This window comes from Phyllobates terribilis, unplaced genomic scaffold, assembly GCF_046119375.1.
Source record: "Phyllobates terribilis strain yellow unplaced genomic scaffold, ASM4611937v1 Scaffold_1__5_contigs__length_1240528914, whole genome shotgun sequence".
Classification (NCBI taxonomy): domain Eukaryota; kingdom Metazoa; phylum Chordata; class Amphibia; order Anura; family Dendrobatidae; genus Phyllobates; species Phyllobates terribilis.
The window spans coordinates 1,123,890,314-1,123,912,106 of record NW_027362761.1 but is presented as its reverse complement, the minus strand read 5'-3'; the positions used below and the strand labels follow the sequence as shown (position 1 = coordinate 1,123,912,106).

General features: G+C 47.6%; 1 protein-coding gene across 7 annotated transcripts in view; it reads right to left on the bottom strand.

The window, feature by feature from the left end:
- Positions 1-21,793, bottom strand: part of KCNIP4 (potassium voltage-gated channel interacting protein 4) — a 929,844-nt gene that overhangs the window by 48,955 nt on the left and 859,096 nt on the right. For all 7 annotated transcript variants that reach the window (XR_012250673.1, XM_073646875.1, XM_073646862.1 and 4 more), the window contains exon 4: positions 17,172-17,242. Coding sequence is in view for 6 of the 7 variants with exons in the window: in XM_073646875.1 (XP_073502976.1) it covers positions 17,172-17,242 (71 nt within the window). In the remaining variant the exon portion in view is untranslated. The remainder of the gene's footprint in view (positions 1-17,171; positions 17,243-21,793) is intronic.

Genomic DNA, 21,793 nt, shown 5'->3' with positions numbered 1-21,793 from the left:
CTCTGTAGAATAAAAATACATATATTGTACACAGCAGTGTATTTCTATCAGTTCTATGAGCCCATAGTCAGATTCTGTAGTACAGGTCAAGTACATGGAATTCTGCTTGTTACAACACTAGAGCTTGTGGCTCAGCACAACAAAGCTCCCATCTATCTGTACTGTGAAGGTTGTGGGGTCAAGACCTGAGTAGACACTAAGAAAAACAAAATAAATAAATTGCTTACTATTGTTAATACTTTTAAGCTACATTACTACTATCAGGAACAGCAGCGCTTTGGACACAGCGTATTCTTGCTGCGTCCAAAATGCTGCATTATAATCATGCAGCACAAGTAAGCTGCATCCAAAATGCTGCTCTTCCTGATCGTGGGCTCATAACCTTAGACGAACAATATAAATATTTTACTTCACCTCAGTATAAAGGCACCATAAAAATACATTGTTACATATACAATGTATTTCTATGCAGATGTCTACTCTGCTTCTGGATTCATTGCAATGTAGAGTCAAGATAACCAAATTCTCCTATATTTATCATTATGGGCTGTAGCTCAGTGGTTAGAGCAAACAGCCTGTGAGCTATTGGGGAAGCATGATGACTCTGTGATACAAGTTCAAGCCCTTGGTCTTCTGCTAACAGGTGTGAGTGGAGGTGAACATATAATTTGATATAGGCACTGAGAAGAGATGATCTGCCCCCCTGTGGAGGTGGAGCTACTGAGTGATGAAACCATCAGAGAGAGGCAAGTATAGAAGTTGGAAGAACAGCTGAGCTGTGATGGGACAGTCCTGCTGAAAATGGGATGGTTGGGAGCTTTGCTGTAGCAATGGTAGGTAGAACAGGATTAAATCCCAGCTCTGCAGGGTTAGATTAGAGGCACTTGCATAGCTTTTTGCAGGAAGCAGGAAGCAGGAAGCAGGAAGTAGGTTCACCTAGTGTGCTGGGGAACTGAGCAGTGTGTAGGTGCTGCTGGGAGCTGCAGAGGACTATTTGTTGCAGCCTAAACGAAGCTAGGTGAAGTACCAGGATTGCCACATGGGTGAGACACTGTGGTCTGTGTCTGGGAGGAGAGGTGAAAAGACCTCTTGTTGCAGGTCTCTCTGACAGAACTTGAGAGACAGGTGGACATTTATCTGAATGGTGAGCCAGCATGTGCCTGTATATGGACTGTTTATTTTGTTTCTTTATGCCGGAGAAAGGCTGTTAGTTTTCTATTCTGCTGGAAGTTTATGCACTCTAATAAACCTTCCTGTTTGACCCAAAAACAATGTGCCTGTGTGAATGCTACCAGCCGCCTAAAAGCGAGTAAATCCCTACAATACGTAGTGTGCCGGTTATATACAAATATAAATATAAATATCATTGGGGACCATGGGGCACGTATTACCAAGCGTTTTTTAAGCGGTTTCGTTGCGGAAATTCCGCAGCAAAAATGCTTGAAAAACGCATACTGGGCACGCAGCCTATATATAGTACCATGCAAAATTTTTAGCCAGGTGTGGAAAAAATGCTGCTGAGTAAGAATACTTTAAAAAATCTAAGTGATAATAGTTAATTCACAAAAATAAACAAAATGCAACGTGAATGAAGAAAAGAGAAATCAAAATAACCTCAATATTTGGTGTGACTGTGACCAGCCTTTAACTTCAAAACCACATCAATTCTCTTGGGTACACTTGTATGCAGTTTTTGAAGGAACTCAAGGCAGCAAGGTTGTTCTGAACATCTTGGAGAACTAACCACAGATCTTCTGTGTATGTCGCTTGTGGAAATCCTTCTGTCTCTTCATCCCAGATAAACTCAATAATGCCAAAATCCGGGCTCTGTGCGGGGCAATATCACTTCCAGGCCTCCTTGTACTTCTTTAGGGTAGGTTCACATAAACGTTTAAAATATCTGTCAGAGTTTCATCCAAAGAAATGGAACGATTATTTTGTCATCTATTTGCAAACTGTTTTTTTTTATAGCAGCAGCTATTACCGTAATAATTTACAAGATCATTTACAGTTTCCTATGCAATGTATCCATAATAACCGGAAGCTAAACTGGGGCTCTGTATGTCATCCGATTTTTTTACTCGCACCTACAGACTTGAATGGGTGAGTTTCATCCGATTTCCATGAATTTTTTTCACATGCAGAATTGATCAGTGATAAAAAATCTTTCATCTGCACTGACCCTTTGAATAACATTGGTCTGAGTGTGATTTGTTTTTTTAATGGACGGCACTCTGATAGAAAATACGGTTGTGTGCACAAGACCTTAATTGGAAAATAGTTCTTAATGACATTGCTGTATGCTCGGGGTCATTATCCTGCTGCACCAACACAACCTTCCTTCAAAAACTGTGTACAGGTGTATCTAGAAGCATTCATGCTGTTTTGAAGCTCATAAGAGAATGCCAAGAGTGTGCAAAGCAGTCATCAAAGCAAAAGGTGGCTACTTTGAAGAACCTAGAATATAAGACATATTTTCAGTTGTTTCACACTTTTTTGTTAAGTATATAATTCCACATGTGTTAATTCATAGTTTTGATGCCTTCAGTGTGAATGTACAATTTTCATAGTCATGAAAATACAGAAAAATCTTTAAATGAGAAGGTGTGTCCAAACTTTTGGTCTGTACTGTATATATATATATAATGCATGGAGGAGAGGGGGGATGACCTATTACCATCATAAAGCTACCTTAGATCAAAAAGACATAATGATTAATCAGTCCAAAGAAGAATCAATATCAAATGACTTGTTTATTGCATATGAAACACACAAAATGCAATTCGTTCACTTCATCAAAATGAGAAAACACATAAATAATGAACTATGGATGATGTCACCATCAGACAGTGCAAATCAAAGGTGCCCGAGAGGTAATAGGGGGGTATATCACATCACTGTTGGTCTAATTACTTTTACAGGACACAAGTATTGGCCCAAGGTTCATGGAAAGAGCAATCAAGGTAATAGCAAACTTAAAGTGGATGTCTACATTTTTTAAATAGTTAAAATTTCAAAGTTCTTGTTAAACAAAATTTACCACCTTTAAAAATCCTCTCTATTCTCGAAAATGGTGGAATTTGTAATACTTTTGCATACAGCTTATTGCCCGGGTTATTAGCCCGCCTGCACTCTGTCAGGTTTTTTTCACGTAAGAGAAAATCAAACCGAGTTTCATCAGTGTTTGATCAGTTTTTCTCGTATGTGAAAATAATGAAAGTTTATTAAATCCTACCTAACAGATCATGAAAATTAGATCGCTGTCATTCGAGTGCTGTCCATTTTTTTTCATGGACACAGATTTGCATTAATCCGAACCTTGAATCAAAACCGGACATGTCTCCATTTTTTTTTAAATGGACCAGTCAATCCAAGGAAAAAATTGGACATGTGAGCACCCCCATAGACCCCATAGACTATTACAGGTACGAGTGCTAGCCATGAAAAACACAGATAGCACTTGTGCGAGAAAAGCTGATGTGTGAATTAGCTGTTAGAATCTGCAAGTGCTCAATAAATGTTATTTTTGTTAATATGGCCAAACTTGGGCTTATTATTTTGTAGTTGTAGTTTTGAATGACACCATTCATTTCACTATACTGTATAATGTTCCTGGGGGAAAATGTATTCGTATAATGAAGGAATTCTGCTATTGTTCTTGGGTTTCCCTCTTACAGCATTCAATATATAGTAAAAATTAAAAATTACCAGGCAACATAATTTTGCAGGTTGTGAAGGCTTGTTTTTTGTGTAGTGAGTAGGGATGAGCAGACCTGTGGAAGATTGGGTTCTGGTGCCAGACACAAACTTTATTCGGTTTGGGTACCAGAATTGTACCTGAACTTGAACCAGAACCTTAACCCCATTGAAAACAATGGGGACCCGAACTTTTGACCTGGAAAATATTCTCTCTCTGCAACGGATTTCCTCCAGAATTCCAAGCATTGCAACGGACTTCCAAGAGAAGTCATTGTTCTTGAGTCCATGCAGCAAATCTTCTCATGCATCTAGATGGCAGATGAGGGAAGCATCCAGCAGGCTCCCAGATGCCATGTGAATCCATCGTCCCAGCCCACACCGGCTAGAACCACGTAGAGAAAGTATCATCTACTGTAAGTGGTCAAACAGCAATCAGGGTTACCTCCAATCTCTGATGTTAGAGGCATATGCTGGCTGTATAACACAGCTGTCAACTGCCCTGTATAGAGTGTTCACAGCTCCTGTGCTCCCTCCATGCACCTGCACTGGATGTTATTAGAGGATCAACATAGAACAAAGTTTTAGCGCAACCAGCTACTGGTCTCGTAAAAGGTTGATGCAAATTTCCCATGATTTCAGCCAATGCTAGTATGCTCTATGCTTTATAAGAGCCCTTCACCCACCACCCTAGACCTGAGCTTCCATATCAGTGCAACCTGGCTTTTGTTTTGACTCTAGTCTCTTGTCTTCTTCCATACTGTACTCCACTGATGGCTGAACTCTTTTTGCCTTGACCTTTGTTCCTTCTGACTTCAGTTTCTACCTGCTGACGTGGTTCCACATTTTTGGAACTCACGCTTGTCAGCCATTGCTAACAGACTACAAACTGGGGATTGCTTTTCAAAATCACTTAGACAGCAAGGTGTACGTGTGTTGGTGTAGCAGAACTGTGTGTACACTATGGTCATCACTGAGTCACTGGTATATGCGAGGGGAGGTATGTGTCACTCACCTTGCTTTCTTGTGTGAACTGAGACCTACTGAATTTCTGCCAGCATGTTATATGCTGGGGGTTACCTCTTTTAAAGCGTGTGGTTTTATGGGAATGACGTAGAGATGGGAGGGAAGTCATTCCCCATACTTCCACCTCAGGGTGTGGCTGAGCAAGCTTTAAATGTTCAGTCCTGTTTTTTTTTCTCTGTGTTGTGTTTGGAAAAGCAAAGTCTCCAGACTGGATAGCCATAGCTCAGAGAGGAGCTGAAGGCTGGACATAACCTGTGTGGGTGAACCGCACACACACATATGGACTTGTGCTATCATTTATCTTTTGTTTTGTTGTTTTGCCAGTAAGGCCGTGTTTATTCTTGCTGGAGTTGCAGGGCTTTATGCCATATAATAAAGCCTGCAGAGAAAACCCGGTTCCTGAGTCTACTTCCGGAAGCAGCCGAGCGAATTGACCTACCACAACACTTTGGGGTCATGGGACATATAACGAGATTTGGCTCAGCTAGGATGGTCTAAGGACAAAAGTGAGATAAGCAGGAAAATTCTGTAAGTGAGCTCTATTCTGTAAGGCAGGGTTCCCCAACTCCAGTCCTCAAGGCCCACCAACAGGTCATGTTTTCAGGATTTCCTTAGTATTACACAGGTGATGTAACTATTGCCTGTGCTGATGATGGAATTATCACCTGTGCAATACTAAGGAAATCCTGAAAACATGACCTGTTGGTGGGCCTTGAGGACTGGAGTTGGGGAACCCTGCTGTAAGGTACCAATTTACTCCTCTGCAGTAAAAAAAAGCACTTGCAGTTTTTTAACTCAGCCTTGAAAAAAAAATAAAGTCATCTAACCATCTAGCCATTTGAACTTCTTGTTTCTTGAGGTTGTTGGGATCTATTGAAAACTGAAATCAAAGGGCAGAGAGAAGTGCTTTGAAGATGACACTATCTTGAAGAACATCAATAACAGATATACATGACAGATGAAATGACCGACTGATGTACGCTTCACAGCATGAATCATTGGGAAGTAAAATTTCATGTTCCTTCTCTATAACTCAATCCAAAGCCATAAATAAAGCCATACTTTAGTCTACACCCAGACGTAGCAGAGCTGAGTTTCACACACATCAGTGATCTTCAAAAATCGACTTCTAGGCAATTCACCAAATAGAGTATGTGTAGATTAGTCAGCAAGAGTTTTACTTCAATACATATATATGTTGTAAGTGTTTAAAAGGGTTGTCCAGGACTGTGATATTGATGACCCATTCTTACAATAGGTCATCAATATCAGATTGATGGGGGTCTGCAACTCTGCACCCCCACTAGTCAGCTGTTTGCAGGTTCCATGACCATAGGACGTAACCAGGGTATGGAGCCAGAACACCACAGCTCCGGACACTGTGTAGTGGCCACTCTTGGATGCCGCAGCTCAGTGCATCGGAGTGTGGACAACCCTAGTTGCACCGTTCTGAAGCCACTTTTGTCACTCTGTGCAACCTCACTCATAATGATTGTGTGGCACCCCAGGGGTCTGGTTTCCACAGTAACAGCAATGTTATGTCTGAGAGCAGGTGGGAGGTCTCTTGGTCAGGGATCCTGTGCATGCCACACCTCCTGCCCAGTCCTGGGAGGGGAAGAACTTCCCCTATATAAACCTAGGGCTGAGGCAGGGTTAGAGAGTAGAGAAGAAGTAGAGACAGAGAAGAGAAGCAGATCTAGGAAAAGAACATCAGGAGCTCTGTGGGAGCAGTGCTATAAGGAGTCAGGGGCTGGCAGCTGCAGAGCTCGCCCTGACTGAGAAGCTATCACCGGACCCGGAGTCCGAGGCTGTGGGGACTAATCTTTACCCAGCAGCAGAAACCGCCCGGCAGGGGATTTCAGGTCCTCTGGCCAAGAAACCCGAAGGCACGGTCACACGCGTGGGACCAGCACCGCCGTCGTGGAGCGGACGCCACTAGAAGGCCCCGAGTCACCGGCCATACGGGTGAGCACCACACGGTACACTCAGGGACGTGGGCTACTTATACCCGCCTCTAGCAAGGTAGCCAGAAGAGTACAGTCAGTTTGGGAGGCCTACAACTCCGCCTGGCCAGGGGAGATCCCATCTGCTCAAGGACTGACCAGGCCCCGATCGCTAGCCAGTACTCCGGGAGGGTCTATCTTTATCACCAGTAAAGACCCTGAATTACACCGCATCGTCTCTGAGTGATTCCTGCTACCCCCATCATCCACGTCGGCTGCCCTGAGGCCATACCCCTCCCGTTGGGGGTGATACTATCACGCTGCACAATCCTACCACCGGCCTCAGCGGTCTGCCCTGCAGCGGCAGCTCCTTCGCTGCATTCAACGGGTGGCGTAGTCGTCCAACATCTACCGCTAATACATCGCCGCTCAGTTTGACTCCGTGGGCACGGACCGGGTCACCGCCACGAGACTACAACCCTCAACAGATCCGGCTCCGGGTAAGCTCCCGTGCGCGCGATGCCGCGCGACGAAGGCCCAGGGGTGCGTCAACTTTTGGCGTAGTCGGCAGGATTTCGTGCCCGCAACCACCGGGTACTGCGTGCCTGAAAAAGACTGTTCAAACTTACCAGTAGTGAAGATTCCCGCCATCCGGCGCCATCTTCTGCCTTCTTCCCGCCATCCGCGAAGTTTTCCTGCCATCCGGCGCCATCTTCTGCCTTCTTCCCGCCATCCGTGGAGTTTTCCCGCCGTTGGACGCCATCTTGAAGACGCCGCGCGGGAAGAAGAGGGGCGTGGACTCCGAAAGCGCGCGAGAACTGAAGCCCCGCCTCACGTCCGGACGTTGCGTAAGGTCCTGGAAGGAGCCCAGCAGACGCCGACGTCACAGGAGCGCGACGGAAGGTCCTCAACCCTGACGATCCACTGCGGAGCCGCGGCCTACGGAAGAGGATCATCGCAAGGTAGGCCACGGTCCACTAGGGGGGAGGAAGATGTCGGATACGGAGGAGAGCTTCACTGCCTCAACCCCCGCCAGCGCCACCGCTGCTGCAGTCATGCCTTTCACCATGCCCTATATCCCGGGAGCAGCCTGGCTACCCCAGTACTCAGGGGAGTCACATACTCTGCATGACTTTAGAGAAAAGCTGGATAGCCTCTTCCAGGTGTACCCCCTCACAGAGGAGCAAAAAGTGAGCATCCTGGTGGCCCAATTAACCGGGGCAGCCCAAAGGGAGGTAAAGTCCTGGCCACCTGGGGGGAGGACTGTCGCAGGGATACTAACCCGGCTGAGGGACACCTTTGATACCCGCACCTCAGCCGAGATCAAGCTTAGATTCTACGGGTGCAAACAGCGGGCACATGAGAGTATAAGGGACTATGCCCTGAACCTACAAGAGGCCCTGAGAGCCATTAAGCAGACCGACCCTGACGGCGTGGGAGACGAGGACAGGCTGTTGACTGAACAATTTATAGAGGGTTTATATTGCAATGCCCACCGAACCCAGTTGCGGGCAATGGCCTTACAGGACCCTCATCTGGGATTTGCACAGTTCAAGGACAGAGCCATCCGGGTGCTCCGAGAACCGGCACCAGGTGGCGTTGTGACCCACAGACGCCCCACTACCACTTACCACCAGGAGGCGGCACCCTTGTCGGCAGGGCCTGTGGGAGCTGATGCGCAGGCTTTGAACAATGACCCGGCTCCAGACTTGCACCATCAGGTCCAAGAGCTAGCTAAAAGCGTTGCCGCGCTAACCCGAACTGTGCAGTCTTTACAGGTTTCCACTCCAGGGAAGATCCAGCTGGCATCCGGACCGGAGGACATCCCGTGGCGTCGACCAAGGAGGACCCCACCGGCCAGAGGAAGACCCAGCGACCGATACAACGAGGACGGACGACCCATCTGCCGCCGTTGCAATCAACCCGGACATATGGCAAGGTACTGTCCTTTAAACTGGCACAACCTGGGGTAGAGGGCCAACCCCCAGGAAAAAGATCACCAGGCCCATCGAACTGGCGCGAAAAATATGTGGGAGGACGTCCAGTCTTACCCGTGGTACTGGATGGCATTCCTATGAGTGCCCTACTGGACACCGGGTCACAGGTCACCACCATCCCGTACGTGCTCTTCAAGCAGTACTGGAATGACTCGGATATCACCCGCTACCCTGACGATGACTTGAGTATCATCGCCAGCAATGGTCAGCCCATGCCACAGATTGGATTTAAAGAGGTGACCATTAAAATCGGTAGAGTCGAACTGGCAGCACAGGGACTGATCATTGTAGACATTGACAAACACGAGAGTCACCCAAAGATAACTCTAGGAACTAATGTAATTGAAAATTGTCTTGCAGAGGTGATTTTCCTTTTACAGCAGGTTGCCAAGAACGCCAGCTCCGGCCAGCAGCGAGTGCTCCAGAAAGAGATCCGGGCACTGATGCGACGGCAACAGCTAGAACTCTCCGGTGGTGAGATTGGTAGCGTGCGAATGTGTGACCCTTTCCCTATTGCCATGCCCCCGAAAAGTGAAATGATGATTTGGTGCCGGGCAGCTATTGGTCTGAGAGGTAGAGATTACCAGGCAATGGTAGAACCAGTTTACTCAGACAGTAGGCCCACCATTTTGACAGCACGGGGGGTGGTCAATGTACGCCATGGGAGGGTGCCCGTTCGCATAATAAATATCGGGAAGAGGGAAGTGTACCTGCCCCGGTATGCCACGCTAGCCAAATTGTATACCATCAATCAAGATTCCATACAGTCCGTAGAACCCTTGCCTCCATCTTCCCCGGAGGAAGGTAACGGCTCTCAGAAAACAATGGAGGACTGGTGTCAGCAACTACATTTGGGTACTGACTCCACTCCCTCACACCAGAAACAGGGAGTCTATCGGGTGGTTCAAGAGTACGAGAGAGTGTTTAATAAACACCCGTTAGACTTCGGGCGAGTCAAGGGGGTAGAACACCACATCCCCACGGGAGACCATCCTCCCATAAAAGAGAGGTATCGACCCGTACCCCCTGCACACTACCAACACGCCAAGGGGATGCTTAGAGACATGAAGGAGGCTGGGGTGATCAGGGATAGCTGTAGCCCCTGGGCAGCTCCACTAGTCTTAGTCAAAAAGAAAGACAACACCATGAGGATGTGTGTAGATTACCGGAAAATCAACCGTATCACACACAAGGATGCGTACCCCTTACCAAGGATAGAGGAGTCTTTGGCTGCTTTAAGATCTGCTAACTTCTTCTCTACCTTGGATCTCACTAGTGGGTACTGGCAGGTTCCTGTAGCAGAGGCGGACCGGGAGAAGACCGCATTCACCACCCCGATGGGACTTAGCGAGTTTACCTGCATGCCGTTCGGACTCTGCAACGCACCAGGAACCTTCCAACGATTAATGGAGTGCTGTCTGGGCCACAGAAACTTCGAGACGGTCCTGCTGTACCTGGACGATGTCATCGTATATTCCAAGACGTATGAGGACCACCTGAAACACCTGGCGGAAGTGTTCGAAGCTCTGGCAAGCTACGGCCTAAAGGTGAAACCCTCCAAGTGTCACCTCCTGAAACCAAAGGTGCAGTACCTGGGACACGTGGTGAGCGCTGATGGAGTGGCTCCCGACCCTGATAAGATCACCGCAATTAAGGAATGGCCAAGTCCCTCCAGTGTAAAGGAAGTGCGGCAGTTCCTCGGGTTGGTAGGCTATTACCGCAGATTCATCCCCGGTTTCACCAAAAAGGCAGCTCCTATGCAGGACCTCCTGATAGGCCAGTCCCGGAAGGCCAAGAACCAGAAGCCACCCTTCAGATGGGAGAAGTTAGAAGAAGAGTCCTTCCGCCAGCTGAAGATGGCCCTCACGGGGGATGAAATCCTGGCGTACCCTGATTACAGCCAGCCCTTTATCCTCTACACCGACGCAAGTAACATCGGGCTAGGAGCCGTGCTGTCCCAGATCCAGCAGGGGAAAGAACGAGTAATCGCTTACGCCAGCCGAAAACTGCGACCCACCGAGAGAAACCCTGAGAATTACAGCTCATTTAAGCTAGAGTTCCTGGCAGTGGTGTGGGCAGTCACCGAACGCTTTAAGCACTACCTCGCTTCCTCCCGGTTCATCGTGTACACGGATAACAACCCGTTGACACACCTGGACACAGCAAGCCTCGGTGCCCTAGAGCAGAGATGGATGGCCTGTCTGTCCAACTACGAGTTCACAGTCAAATACCGGGCAGGACGCTCCAATACCAACGCGGACGCCCTGTCCAGGATGCCAAACCTACCGGACGTAGGAGAAGATCCAGAGGGACTGGAAGAAGTCGAACTCCCCGCGTTCCACCGTCATGGGACTATCCAGTATTCCCACCGGGTAAGGAGTAAGCAAGCTGCTACGTTTAATCCCTTGCCTCACTACAACTGGGCGGAAACGCAAGACAGTGACCCTGCCGTCCGACTGGTGAAGGAGATGCTGACTCTGCCAGAGGCTCGCCTTGACCCAGACGCTCCGGAGGAAGCCAAGCAACTGTGGGCTGAGAAGAGTCGACTGTTTCTTTATAAGGGGAAGTTGTGCCGCCGAATGGTTAACTCCCGGACGCATGAACTAATCTGGCAAGTAGTGGTGCCACGAAGAGACGCAGCCGTGGTGATGGGGGCATACCACGACGGGGCTGGACACTTCGGATGGAAGAAGCTGGAGTTCCTGCTGCGCGGGCGGTTCCACTGGGTAGGCATGAGGGGAACCATCGAGAGGTGGTGCAGAGACTGTGGCCTGTGCAACCTAAGAAGGAAGGACCGTGCCAGCCAGAAGACTCCCCTGCAGTCCATCGTCACCCGGCAGCCGTTGGAACTGGTAGCCTTGGATCATGTAAAACTGACCCCAAGCAGAAGTGGCTACGTCTACGCACTAACCATCGTGGATCACTACTCCCGGTTCTTGGTTGTCGTCCCCGTCAAGGACTTAACAGCTCGAACAGCAGCTAGAGCCTTCCAGCAGCATTTCTGCCATCCACACGGGTACCCGGACCAAGTGTTGACAGACCAGGGACCTGCCTTTGAAGCGGAGGTCTTCCAAGAATTCTGCACTCTGTATGGCTGCCGGAAGATAAGGACGACACCCTATCATCCGCAAACTAATGGACTTTGTGAGAAAATGAACCAGGTGGTGATAGATCTTCTGAAAACATTGCCCCTGGAAGAACGCAGTCTGTGGCCTGAGAGGCTGCCCGATCTAGTGGACCTATACAACCACATCCCGGTAGGTTCCACCAACTGTACCCCGGCTTACCTGATGAGGGCAAGACCTGGTAAGCTACCTGTTGACCTGGAGATGGGAGTCCTGACACCCGAGGACACTTCACCAGAAGCAGACTGGGACACAGAGAGGCAGCAGCAGTACCGGAAAGTACAGGAGAGCGTGGAGCGAAGTCTCTGTCAAGCTAGGGAAAGACAAGAGAAAACTTACAACCAGTATGCTCCCGCTGTTCCCCTGGTACCCGGAGAGCAGGTCTTGAAGAGAAAAAGGCGGCTCCACAAGTTGGACGACCAGTGGGAGAAGGACCCGTACATCGTACTGCCCTCAAGCCACGACAACCCGAAGGTCTGTACCATCAGTAAAGACGGAGGGGAAACCACAGCCATTGTATCCCGGGATCACCTGAAGAAGTGTCCCGAACAGCTACGGAACCCTGAAGAGGAACAAGAAGACCCTCGACCCGTAGAGGAAAGGGAAGATATGGTTAGTACTGTGCTCGGAGACTTCCCTCGGTCTTGGACTCAAGTCAATGGCGCAGTTGTGGTACCCGTACTCCCCTTCCTCCAACCAGCATCCCAAGCACCTACGGAGCAACAGGTAGAGCTGGAGGAACAGCCGGTCCAGGAGGCAGAAGACCCCACACCAGCAGACCAGGAGGATCAACCCTCTGCTTATAGTGAACCTGCCATGCCTCTAGTGAGCCAAAGGGCCCGTGGACAGCTGCCCAGATTACCCTTGACAGCTCCTACACCCTGTAGTTCAGGGCCAGACAGTCAGCTCCGTAGGTCCACTAGGGCCACTAGAGGCCAGTTACCCGCACGTTGGAGGATTTGAAGTGTATAAATTGTTTTATTTGTGGTCACCTGTCTGTTACTTGTAAATAATTATGTGTTTCTAGTTATTTTTAGGAGTCCTTGGTGGATTTACCGGGAATCCTTGTACAATTGGTTGGAGCGTAACCCAGGAATGGACTAAAGACTGTTAAGGACTCGGGGCAGGACAGACCCCTACCTGGTTACGTCTCCCTGTTTTGGTGAAATGGACACCTTTGTTTTCTTCAAAGACTGCACCCGGTTGCGGACACGCCGTAACCATCTTTATGTGTTTTTCTTATTGTATTATTATTGTTTATACCTTGTTATGTTTTTCTAAAAATATGTTTAGTCCCGGAGTACTAAATTTCACTAGGGTGGAATGTGGCACCCCAGGGGTCTGGTTTCCACAGTAACAGCAATGTTATGTCTGAGAGCAGGTGGGAGGTCTCTTGGTCAGGGATCCTGTGCATGCCACACCTCCTGCCCAGTCCTGGGAGGGGAAGAACTTCCCCTATATAAACCTAGGGCTGAGGCAGGGTTAGAGAGTAGAGAAGAAGTAGAGACAGAGAAGAGAAGCAGATCTAGGAAAAGAACATCAGGAGCTCTGTGGGAGCAGTGCTATAAGGAGTCAGGGGCTGGCAGCTGCAGAGCTCGCCCTGACTGAGAAGCTATCACCGGACCCGGAGTCCGAGGCTGTGGGGACTAATCTTTACCCAGCAGCAGAAACCGCCCGGCAGGGGATTTCAGGTCCTCTGGCCAAGAAACCCGAAGGCACGGTCACACGCGTGGGACCAGCACCGCCGTCGTGGAGCAGACGCCACTAGAAGGCCCCGAGTCACCGGCCATACGGGTGAGCACCACACGGTACACTCAGGGACGTGGGCTACTTATACCCGCCTCTAGCAAGGTAGCCAGAAGAGTACAGTCAGTTTGGGAGGCCTACAACTCCGCCTGGCCAGGGGAGATCCCATCTGCTCAAGGACTGACCAGGCCCCGATCGCTAGCCAGTACTCCGGGAGGGTCTATCTTTATCACCAGTAAAGACCCTGAATTACACCGCATCGTCTCTGAGTGATTCCTGCTACCCCCATCATCCACGTCGGCTGCCCTGAGGCCATACCCCTCCCGTTGGGGGTGATACTATCACGCTGCACAATCCTACCACCGGCCTCAGCGGTCTGCCCTGCAGCGGCAGCTCCTTCGCTGCATTCAACGGGTGGCGTAGTCGTCCAACATCTACCGCTAATACATCGCCGCTCAGTTTGACTCCCTGGGCACGGACCGGGTCACCGCCACGAGACTACAACCCTCAACAGATCCGGCTCCGGGTAAGCTCCCGTGAGCGCGATGCCGCGCGACGAAGGCCCAGGGGTGCGTCAATTGTACATCTCAACCTGTATGGGATTCACCAAACACTTAGGCCCCCCTATTCATTATTGCATTTGTCTTTGGTTCGCTGATTCACCAATAAACCAGTGCATCTGAGTTTAATTGCAGCAGGCACATTGACATCACTAGAGAGGTTTTTTTTTGGATTTTTTATTTTGCTATCATATTGAGTGTGTATGTGTGGGAGAAGGGTTGCGGGGGCTATTATACTATGTGGGAGCTGTGGTAACATCATACTGTATGGGGGGCTGCAGAGGCTATCATGCTGTGTGTGGGGCCATCATACTATGCAGGGGACTGTGGGGGTTATCAAGCTGTGTGAGATGCTATGGGGGCCATCATGTTGTGTTAGGGGCTGTGGAGGTTATCATACTGTGTTTTTGGGCTGTGACAACCATCATATTGTGCGTGGGGGGATAATTGGGGGATAATACCATGTGAGTGGACTGTGGGAGCCATCATGCTGTGTGTGGAAGGATTGTGGGAGCCATCATTCAGTTTATAAGAGGTCTGTGGGGGCATTATATCGTGTGGGAGGGCTCTGGAGGCAATCATATTGTGTGGAGGCAGTTGGTTGTGGGGGTTATCATACTGTGTGAGGCTTGTAGAGGCTATCGTACTGTGTGTAGAGGGCTGTTGGGGCCAATCATACTGTGCGTGGAGGGACTGCAGGAGTAACATACCATGTAGGGGACTCTGGAAGGAATCATGCTACGTATGTGGGGGGTTGTGGGGGCAGCATACTGTGTGAGAGGACTCTGGGGACCAGGACCATCATGCTGTGTGCGAGGGACAGTTAGTGCCATCTTATTGTGTGAGGTGTATGGTGGTCATAATACTGTATGTACGGAGCTGAGGGAGCCATAAAACTGTGTGGGGGCTATGGGGGCCATAATACCTGTTAGGATATAGGTTGAACTTGATGGATTTATGTTTATCTTCAACCTTAAAAACTATGAAGCTATACTGTGTGTGAGGAGACTGTGGGGGCCATCATACTTTGAGCAAGGAAGGCTGTAGGGGCCATCATAATGCGAGTTAGGGGCTGTGAGACCAATCATAATATATGAGTGTTGCTGTGGGAGCCATTATACTATGTGGGGGTGATGTAAAAGCACCATACTTTATGAGAGTCACTGTAGGGACCTCATATTTGTGTGGGGGACATCATACTGTAGGGAAATCTTACTGTGTGAGTCACTGTGGACTTCATAATGTATGTGAGAGACTTTAAGGGCAAAATATTTTGCTTGGGGCACTGTGGGGTCACCATACTGTGCGTGTGGAGGGTACTGGGGTGATATTGTGTGTGGGTATTCATTGAATGACACTGTTTTGTGGACATTATACTCTATAGGTGCAATGAAAGGGTTATCTTAGCGATCCCACCTACTCTGCAAAATAATTTTTATTTTGGGAGTGGGCTTAACACAGACTTTTGTTTTGGGGCCCCATGATTTCTATGTACATCTATGTACATCCATGGTGTGTACCAACACAATCTGATACTGTCTGCACTGATTAAATGGTATGAGATAGAAATGTATTCACACATTTCCAGGTGGAATAACAGAATAATAGTAAATCAAATTAGATGTCCACATCTTTTGAACTGTTACTCTTACACTCTTAAGTCACTTTACTCGTGTATCTTAAACAACAACCAACAGGCTACACTTTCCACAACATCGCCCCTTATTGGTAACATGTGGAGAATATTCTTTAGTGTGTCACTCTTGGATGAACACAGTGATAATGAGATAATATCTCCTGCCCATACTCAGCTTTAAGGCTTGCTCATATGAGGGTATAATACTCGGACAAGTGCTAGCCAATGTGCTATGGGGCTGTAAGGATTCCTGTTTTCCTTCTACAGTTTGACCACTAGTGGCTGCTATTGTTCACCTTAATAATTGTGCTGCAATTCCCCTCCTTACCACTGGAGGCTGCTGCTGTGTTTTGCAATTGCCCTATACTAAGATGGCAGGCTCTGAACCTATGGAATCCATCCCTGTTATGTTACTGGCGTAGCACTGTTGGAATCTAGTGGCCGAAGGAGCACAAGCAGGAACAGCAAGCAATAGTAGAAGTTCTTGAAGTTAGCAAGGAGTTGTAGGAAACATTCCGTAGATAGATGAGAACAGTCTGGGTAAGACTGTCCAGGAGCTGGAAACTGGAACTAGACTGAACAGCTAGACACAATATGCAAGCAATGAGTGAGAGATCCATGCGGCTTTAAGTAGGCCCAAACAGGAAACAAGATGGATTCCACAGATTCAGAACCTGCCATTTAAGTAAAAGGCAACTCCAGAACGAGGCAGCTTCCTCCAGTGGTAAGGAGTGGAATTGAAGCAGAATTATTAAGGTGAACAATAGCGGCCACTAGTGGTCAAACTGTAGAAATACAACAGGAATCCTGACAGGGGCAGTGCAGATCTGCTATTTTTTTCTCACGCCGATTTGGATTGAGAAATAAATTGTAGCATGCTGTGAGTGGCTCTGCAAATCAGAATACGCACACCCATTCAAGTCTTGGTGTGCCTGTAAAATGTTGGACTGCACTCGAATGTCCGATTTACATGGACAAAGAAAATGGAAAATTAAGTTCTCCATCTTCTCTGTACCTTTGATACGACATAATCAGATCAAAGTAAACTGACACTTTGCTCAAACTCTTATAGAGTTTGATCCAAGTGTCATTAGCATAATTGAGCCGATTTTCTCGCATGAGAGAATCAACACTCGTGTGACTATGGATCTCAGAATATAACCTATAATGCTACCGGGGCACTGTCCCCTCTCCTCTTTTCCATTCACATGTAGCCCTAATTTAGTAAAAAACTGAACTTTTATGAAAACGACAGTCAAGATGGTTACAATAGTTTCTGCAATCATACCAACATCGTAACACTGACTGCCATGTTTTTCAAAAAACATCCAAAAAAGATAAATCCATGAAATAAAATTAGTGTTATATGCAATAATTAATTCTAGGGAGCTAATGTAATCATTTATTCTATGAAAACATCCAATATAAAAGTAATGACCTACCTCGAAACTCACAGATCCATTGTGGTCTGTGTCGAAAGCATTAAACAGAAAGTGTGCGTAATTCGAAGCATCTGTAAAAGAAAATGTACATAATTAGCATAAAAGAATTGGATTATTAATGTAACCAATTATTCATTTTTACAATAATGCAATAATTAAACTAAGTATGTTTCAGATCTGATAGTATGTCATTTAGTACATGCTTGAAGGGAGATGGAAATAGAGATAAGAGATGGAGGTCATGTGCACTATGCGGAAACTTAAAGATGGAATTCCTCATTAGGAGAAAATGATTCATAAAAATTCTCTGTCTGATTGTATATGGTGCTGTGACATCAGTGCCTGAGCCTGTCTGTTCTACTCCTGCTTTGCTTGTTGGCCAATGCAAAGTGAATATTCAGTAGCCCTGTTTTATTCCTGGTACTTGTGGCTCTGGTCAGTCCAGATGCTTTGGGTTAAATTCTGTTAGTTTGGGTTTCTTCCTGATGTCAGTACTTTGTGGGGCTGCTCGCTATTTAAACCCCTGGGAATCAGTTCCCACTGCCAGTCAATAAGTTCTGCCTATCTGGTATAGCTCTATTCTTTGCTCTTGCTGTGGTTTCTTGATTTATCCCGATCTCTGCTTGTATTTTGACCACCTGCTGTTCTTCTGATTTTGTCTCTGTTGTGACCACTTAGTATCGACCCTGCATGACGACCCTTGTTTCTGCCAGCTTGATTCACCGGACACAGCTGACTCTGTGGATCCAGCCCAGGGGTACCTGTGTAAGTCCAAGGATGAAAGCCAGGGAAAACCCTGGGATCTGGTAAACACAGTGGTTTATGCCAAGCCTGTCCATAAAAGCACAATAAACAGCTGCCAGGCTTCCACGAACAGTGCAGCCATGACAGTTTCGTTTGATTGTAAGAACATTAACCAGGCCTCTTATGTATTACAACTGATGCATTGATTGTAAAAGAGGGCTGGCTTTCTTACTGAAATGAGCAAGTGCCCTCCACACCCAGCAATGATGACATGCCAACACAGGAAACTCACTGCTATGTCAACGTCTAGCCACAAGTGGCGCTGCCTAGATCTGTGACCAGCACTGATCTCTAGAGATCGGGGAGCATTTGTTAAGTAAGTTGTGTATTTTTTTTATTTTAAACACATTCAACATTTTTTCTCCAGCAAAACAATCCCGTTAATGATATTAGTAAGATTTAGTATTCCTCAAGACCTTCTCATCTCATAAGGTTCATGAGAACCATTGTAAGCAACTTGCTTAATATCTTTAAAATAGCTAACAGCTTTACTGCCTTTGTCTCAGCTGTTGACAGAGAAGGGGGTTCGCTTTGCTATTGAAATGAGCCAATGAGTCAGCCTCTTTAAGTCACATTTTTTCACATGGAGGTGATAACTTTGGACATGTCTGATCTGTGATTTGTTAACTGGCTGTAAACAGTTTAACCCTTTAGCAAGACTCAATAAAATTCAAAAACTCACATACTGCTGCTTCAAGATAAATATCATGACCCCCCCTCCATGGGTTCCTCTATATAAGTATCCCCTATTGGCCTCCTCTAGGTTTTCTCATTTTACTTCAAACTTTCATTTTTGTTTTTATTACCCACCTATCCAGCATGGGGAGCTAAAATTGCATATGACGCGCCCCTGGGCCTGCTATGTCGCGCAGAGTCTCGCGCACGGGGGCTTACCCGGAACCGGATCAGATGAGGGTTGTAGTCTCCGAGTGGCGGGGACACGGTCCGTGCCCAGGGAGTCAAACTCAGTGTGTGGCAGTCTTGATAGGTGTTATTTGAGTGTCGACTACGCCACCCGTTGATTTGCAGCTATGGAGCTGCCGCTGCAGGGCAGACCGCTGAGGCCGGTGTAGAATTGTGCAGCGTGATAGTATAACCCCCAACGGGAGGGGTATGGCCTCAGGGCAGCCGACGTGGAAGATGGGGGTAGCAGGAACCACTCAGACGGTGCGGTGTAATTCAGGGTCTTTACTGGTAACTACGATAGACCCTCCCGGAGTACTTGCTAGCGAACGGGGCCTGGTCAGTCCTTGAGCAGATGGGATCTCCCCTGGCCAGGCGGAGTTGTAGGCCTCCCAAACTGACTGTACTCTTCTGGCTACCTTGCTAGAAGCGGATATAAGTAGCCCACGTCCCTGAGTGTGCCGTGTGGTGCTCACCCGTATGGCCGGTGACTCGGGGCCTTCTAATGGCTTCCGCTCCACGATGGCGGTGCTGGTCCCACGCGTGTGACCTTGCCTTCGGGTTTCTGGGCCTGAGGACCTGAAATCCCCTGCCGGTCGGCTTCTGCTGCTGGGTAAGAGTTAGTCCCCACAGCCTCGGACGCCGGGTCCGGTAAGAAAGCTTCTCAGTCAGGGCGAGCTCTGCAGCTGCCAGCCCCTGACTCGTAGTAGTATTGCTCCCACTGAGCTTCTGCTGTTTCTTCCTATGACTGTTTCTCGTCTCTACTCTCCTTGACTCCTAACCCTGCCTCAGCCCCGGGTTTATATAGGGGAAGTTCTTCCCCTCCCAAGACTGGGCAGGAGGTGTGGCATGCACAGGATCCCTGACCAAAGGACCTCCCACCTGCTCTCAGACATAACATTACATAACTGTGGAAACCAGACCCCTGGGGTGCCACACATATACTATTGTGGTATAACAGATTAAAGGGGTTGTCCACTACTTTATATGATCCCCCAATGTATTCCCTCAGGGCCCATAAGTGTTTCTCTAAATACCTGGTTGGGGTCTTTTCTGCCTTTTCTGCCTCTGCTACTTGTTCCCGGTCTTGCAGTACCTGTGCTACCTGTCAGCGATCCCTAGAACACCTCCTGTCTGCCTGCGGCTTCCAGTACCTCTGCTACCTGTCAGCGATCCCTAGAACACCTCCTGTCTGCCTGCAGCTTCCAGTACCTCTGCTACCTGTCTGCGATCCCTAGAACACCTCCTGTCTGCCTGCGGCTTCCAGTACCTCTGCTACCTGTCTGCGATCCCTAGAACACCTCCTGTCTGCCTGCGACTTCCAGTACCTCTGCTACCTGTCAGCAATCCCTAGAACACCTCCTGTCTGCCTGCGGCTTCCAGTACCTCTGCTACCTGTCTGCGATCCCTAGAACACCTCCTGTCTGCCTGCGGCTTCCAGTACCTCTGCTACCTGTCTGCGATCCCTAGAACACCTCCTGTCTGCCTGCGACTTCCAGTACCTCTGCTACCTGTCAGCGATCCCTAGAACACCTCCTGTCTGCCTGCGGCTTCCAGTACCTCTGCTACCTGTCTGCGATCCCTAGAACACCTCCTGTCTGCCTGCGGCTTCCAGTACCTCTGCTACCTGTCTGCGATCCCTAGAACACCTCCTGTCTGACTGCGGCTTCCAGTACCTCTGCTACCTGTCTCCGTTTGCCACATGCCTCATCTACCGGCTGTACATTCTGTCAAATGCATTTATGTGATAATGTATGCATTCTGTAGTGTGAAATTTGATGATAGATCTGCTTCAATTTAGATCATTAAGAGGCGACAAAATGTCTTCTAAGAATCCAATCCTTTTTTTACTTACTACTATATGTAGGGTGATAATTTGTCCACTTTCTTGTATGAAATCGGTAGTTTGGCAGTAAGTGCTATTGCTATGTTGCAACTTGGTATTTTCTGTTTTTTTGACAGAGCAGTTCTGCCATTTCTGACGGATTCTGTAGAACAGCCAGAAAAGAATGAATATGGCATTCTCCAAAGAGCCCATCGGAGTCTGGATGGCAGTGCACAGAGTTTGAATGGAGGGTTTTGCTGTGTACATAAGTCCTAATAGATTACAGCCATGTTCTAGAGGCCAGAGCATGTAAAATATTCAACCATACAATTCACATATGCAACGTGTCATGATTATCACGTTTCCTAGAACTAATGACTGACACATACGCAGCAGAAATAATCAGAAGATATCGCAGAGATTAGTATCTGTAGCATTTTTCATTTCTCCACATTAGCCTTTGTTGACTGCACATCGACCTTCATGCACGGATCAATAACCGCCGAGAGGTGGAGGCCGAGAGCTCCGGCAAATGTTAACATCATCGTTAATTTTCTATTTTAGCACACGGGGAGCAGAACTACAGCAACGGCTGGAGGATCAGCCTCATCTTTATTTATCAAAAGTGTTACACTGTTATACACGGAAATGCCAATTCAATTTATTTTGACAATTCCGATAAAGATATATTTAAATTTAACCCCTTAAGGCCACTAGTCTTTTCGGCTTCGAGTCTGCAGCGACCGCAATAATTTTTTTTTATTTACTCCCTCACATTTTGAAAGCCGTAAGCTTTTTCTTTTTCTATTCAATCGATGTAGCTGTATGGTCACTTTTTTTTTTTTTTTGTAGAATGAGTTGTATTACTTTATGTCACCACTTTGGGATCCATGTATAGTAAAAGTTTTATACAGTTTTTTGACGGTGAGGTAAAAATGACTCAGCTCCTAAACCATGTATGGTGGCTCGACATAAAAATCTATGATTCATGCTATACTGCAAAGGCTGGTAAAGGGTTAACAGAAATGTGAAAAAGATAATTACTCTACAAGATGCTGTGAATTAGATGAAAAACCTCATTTGATTGTCT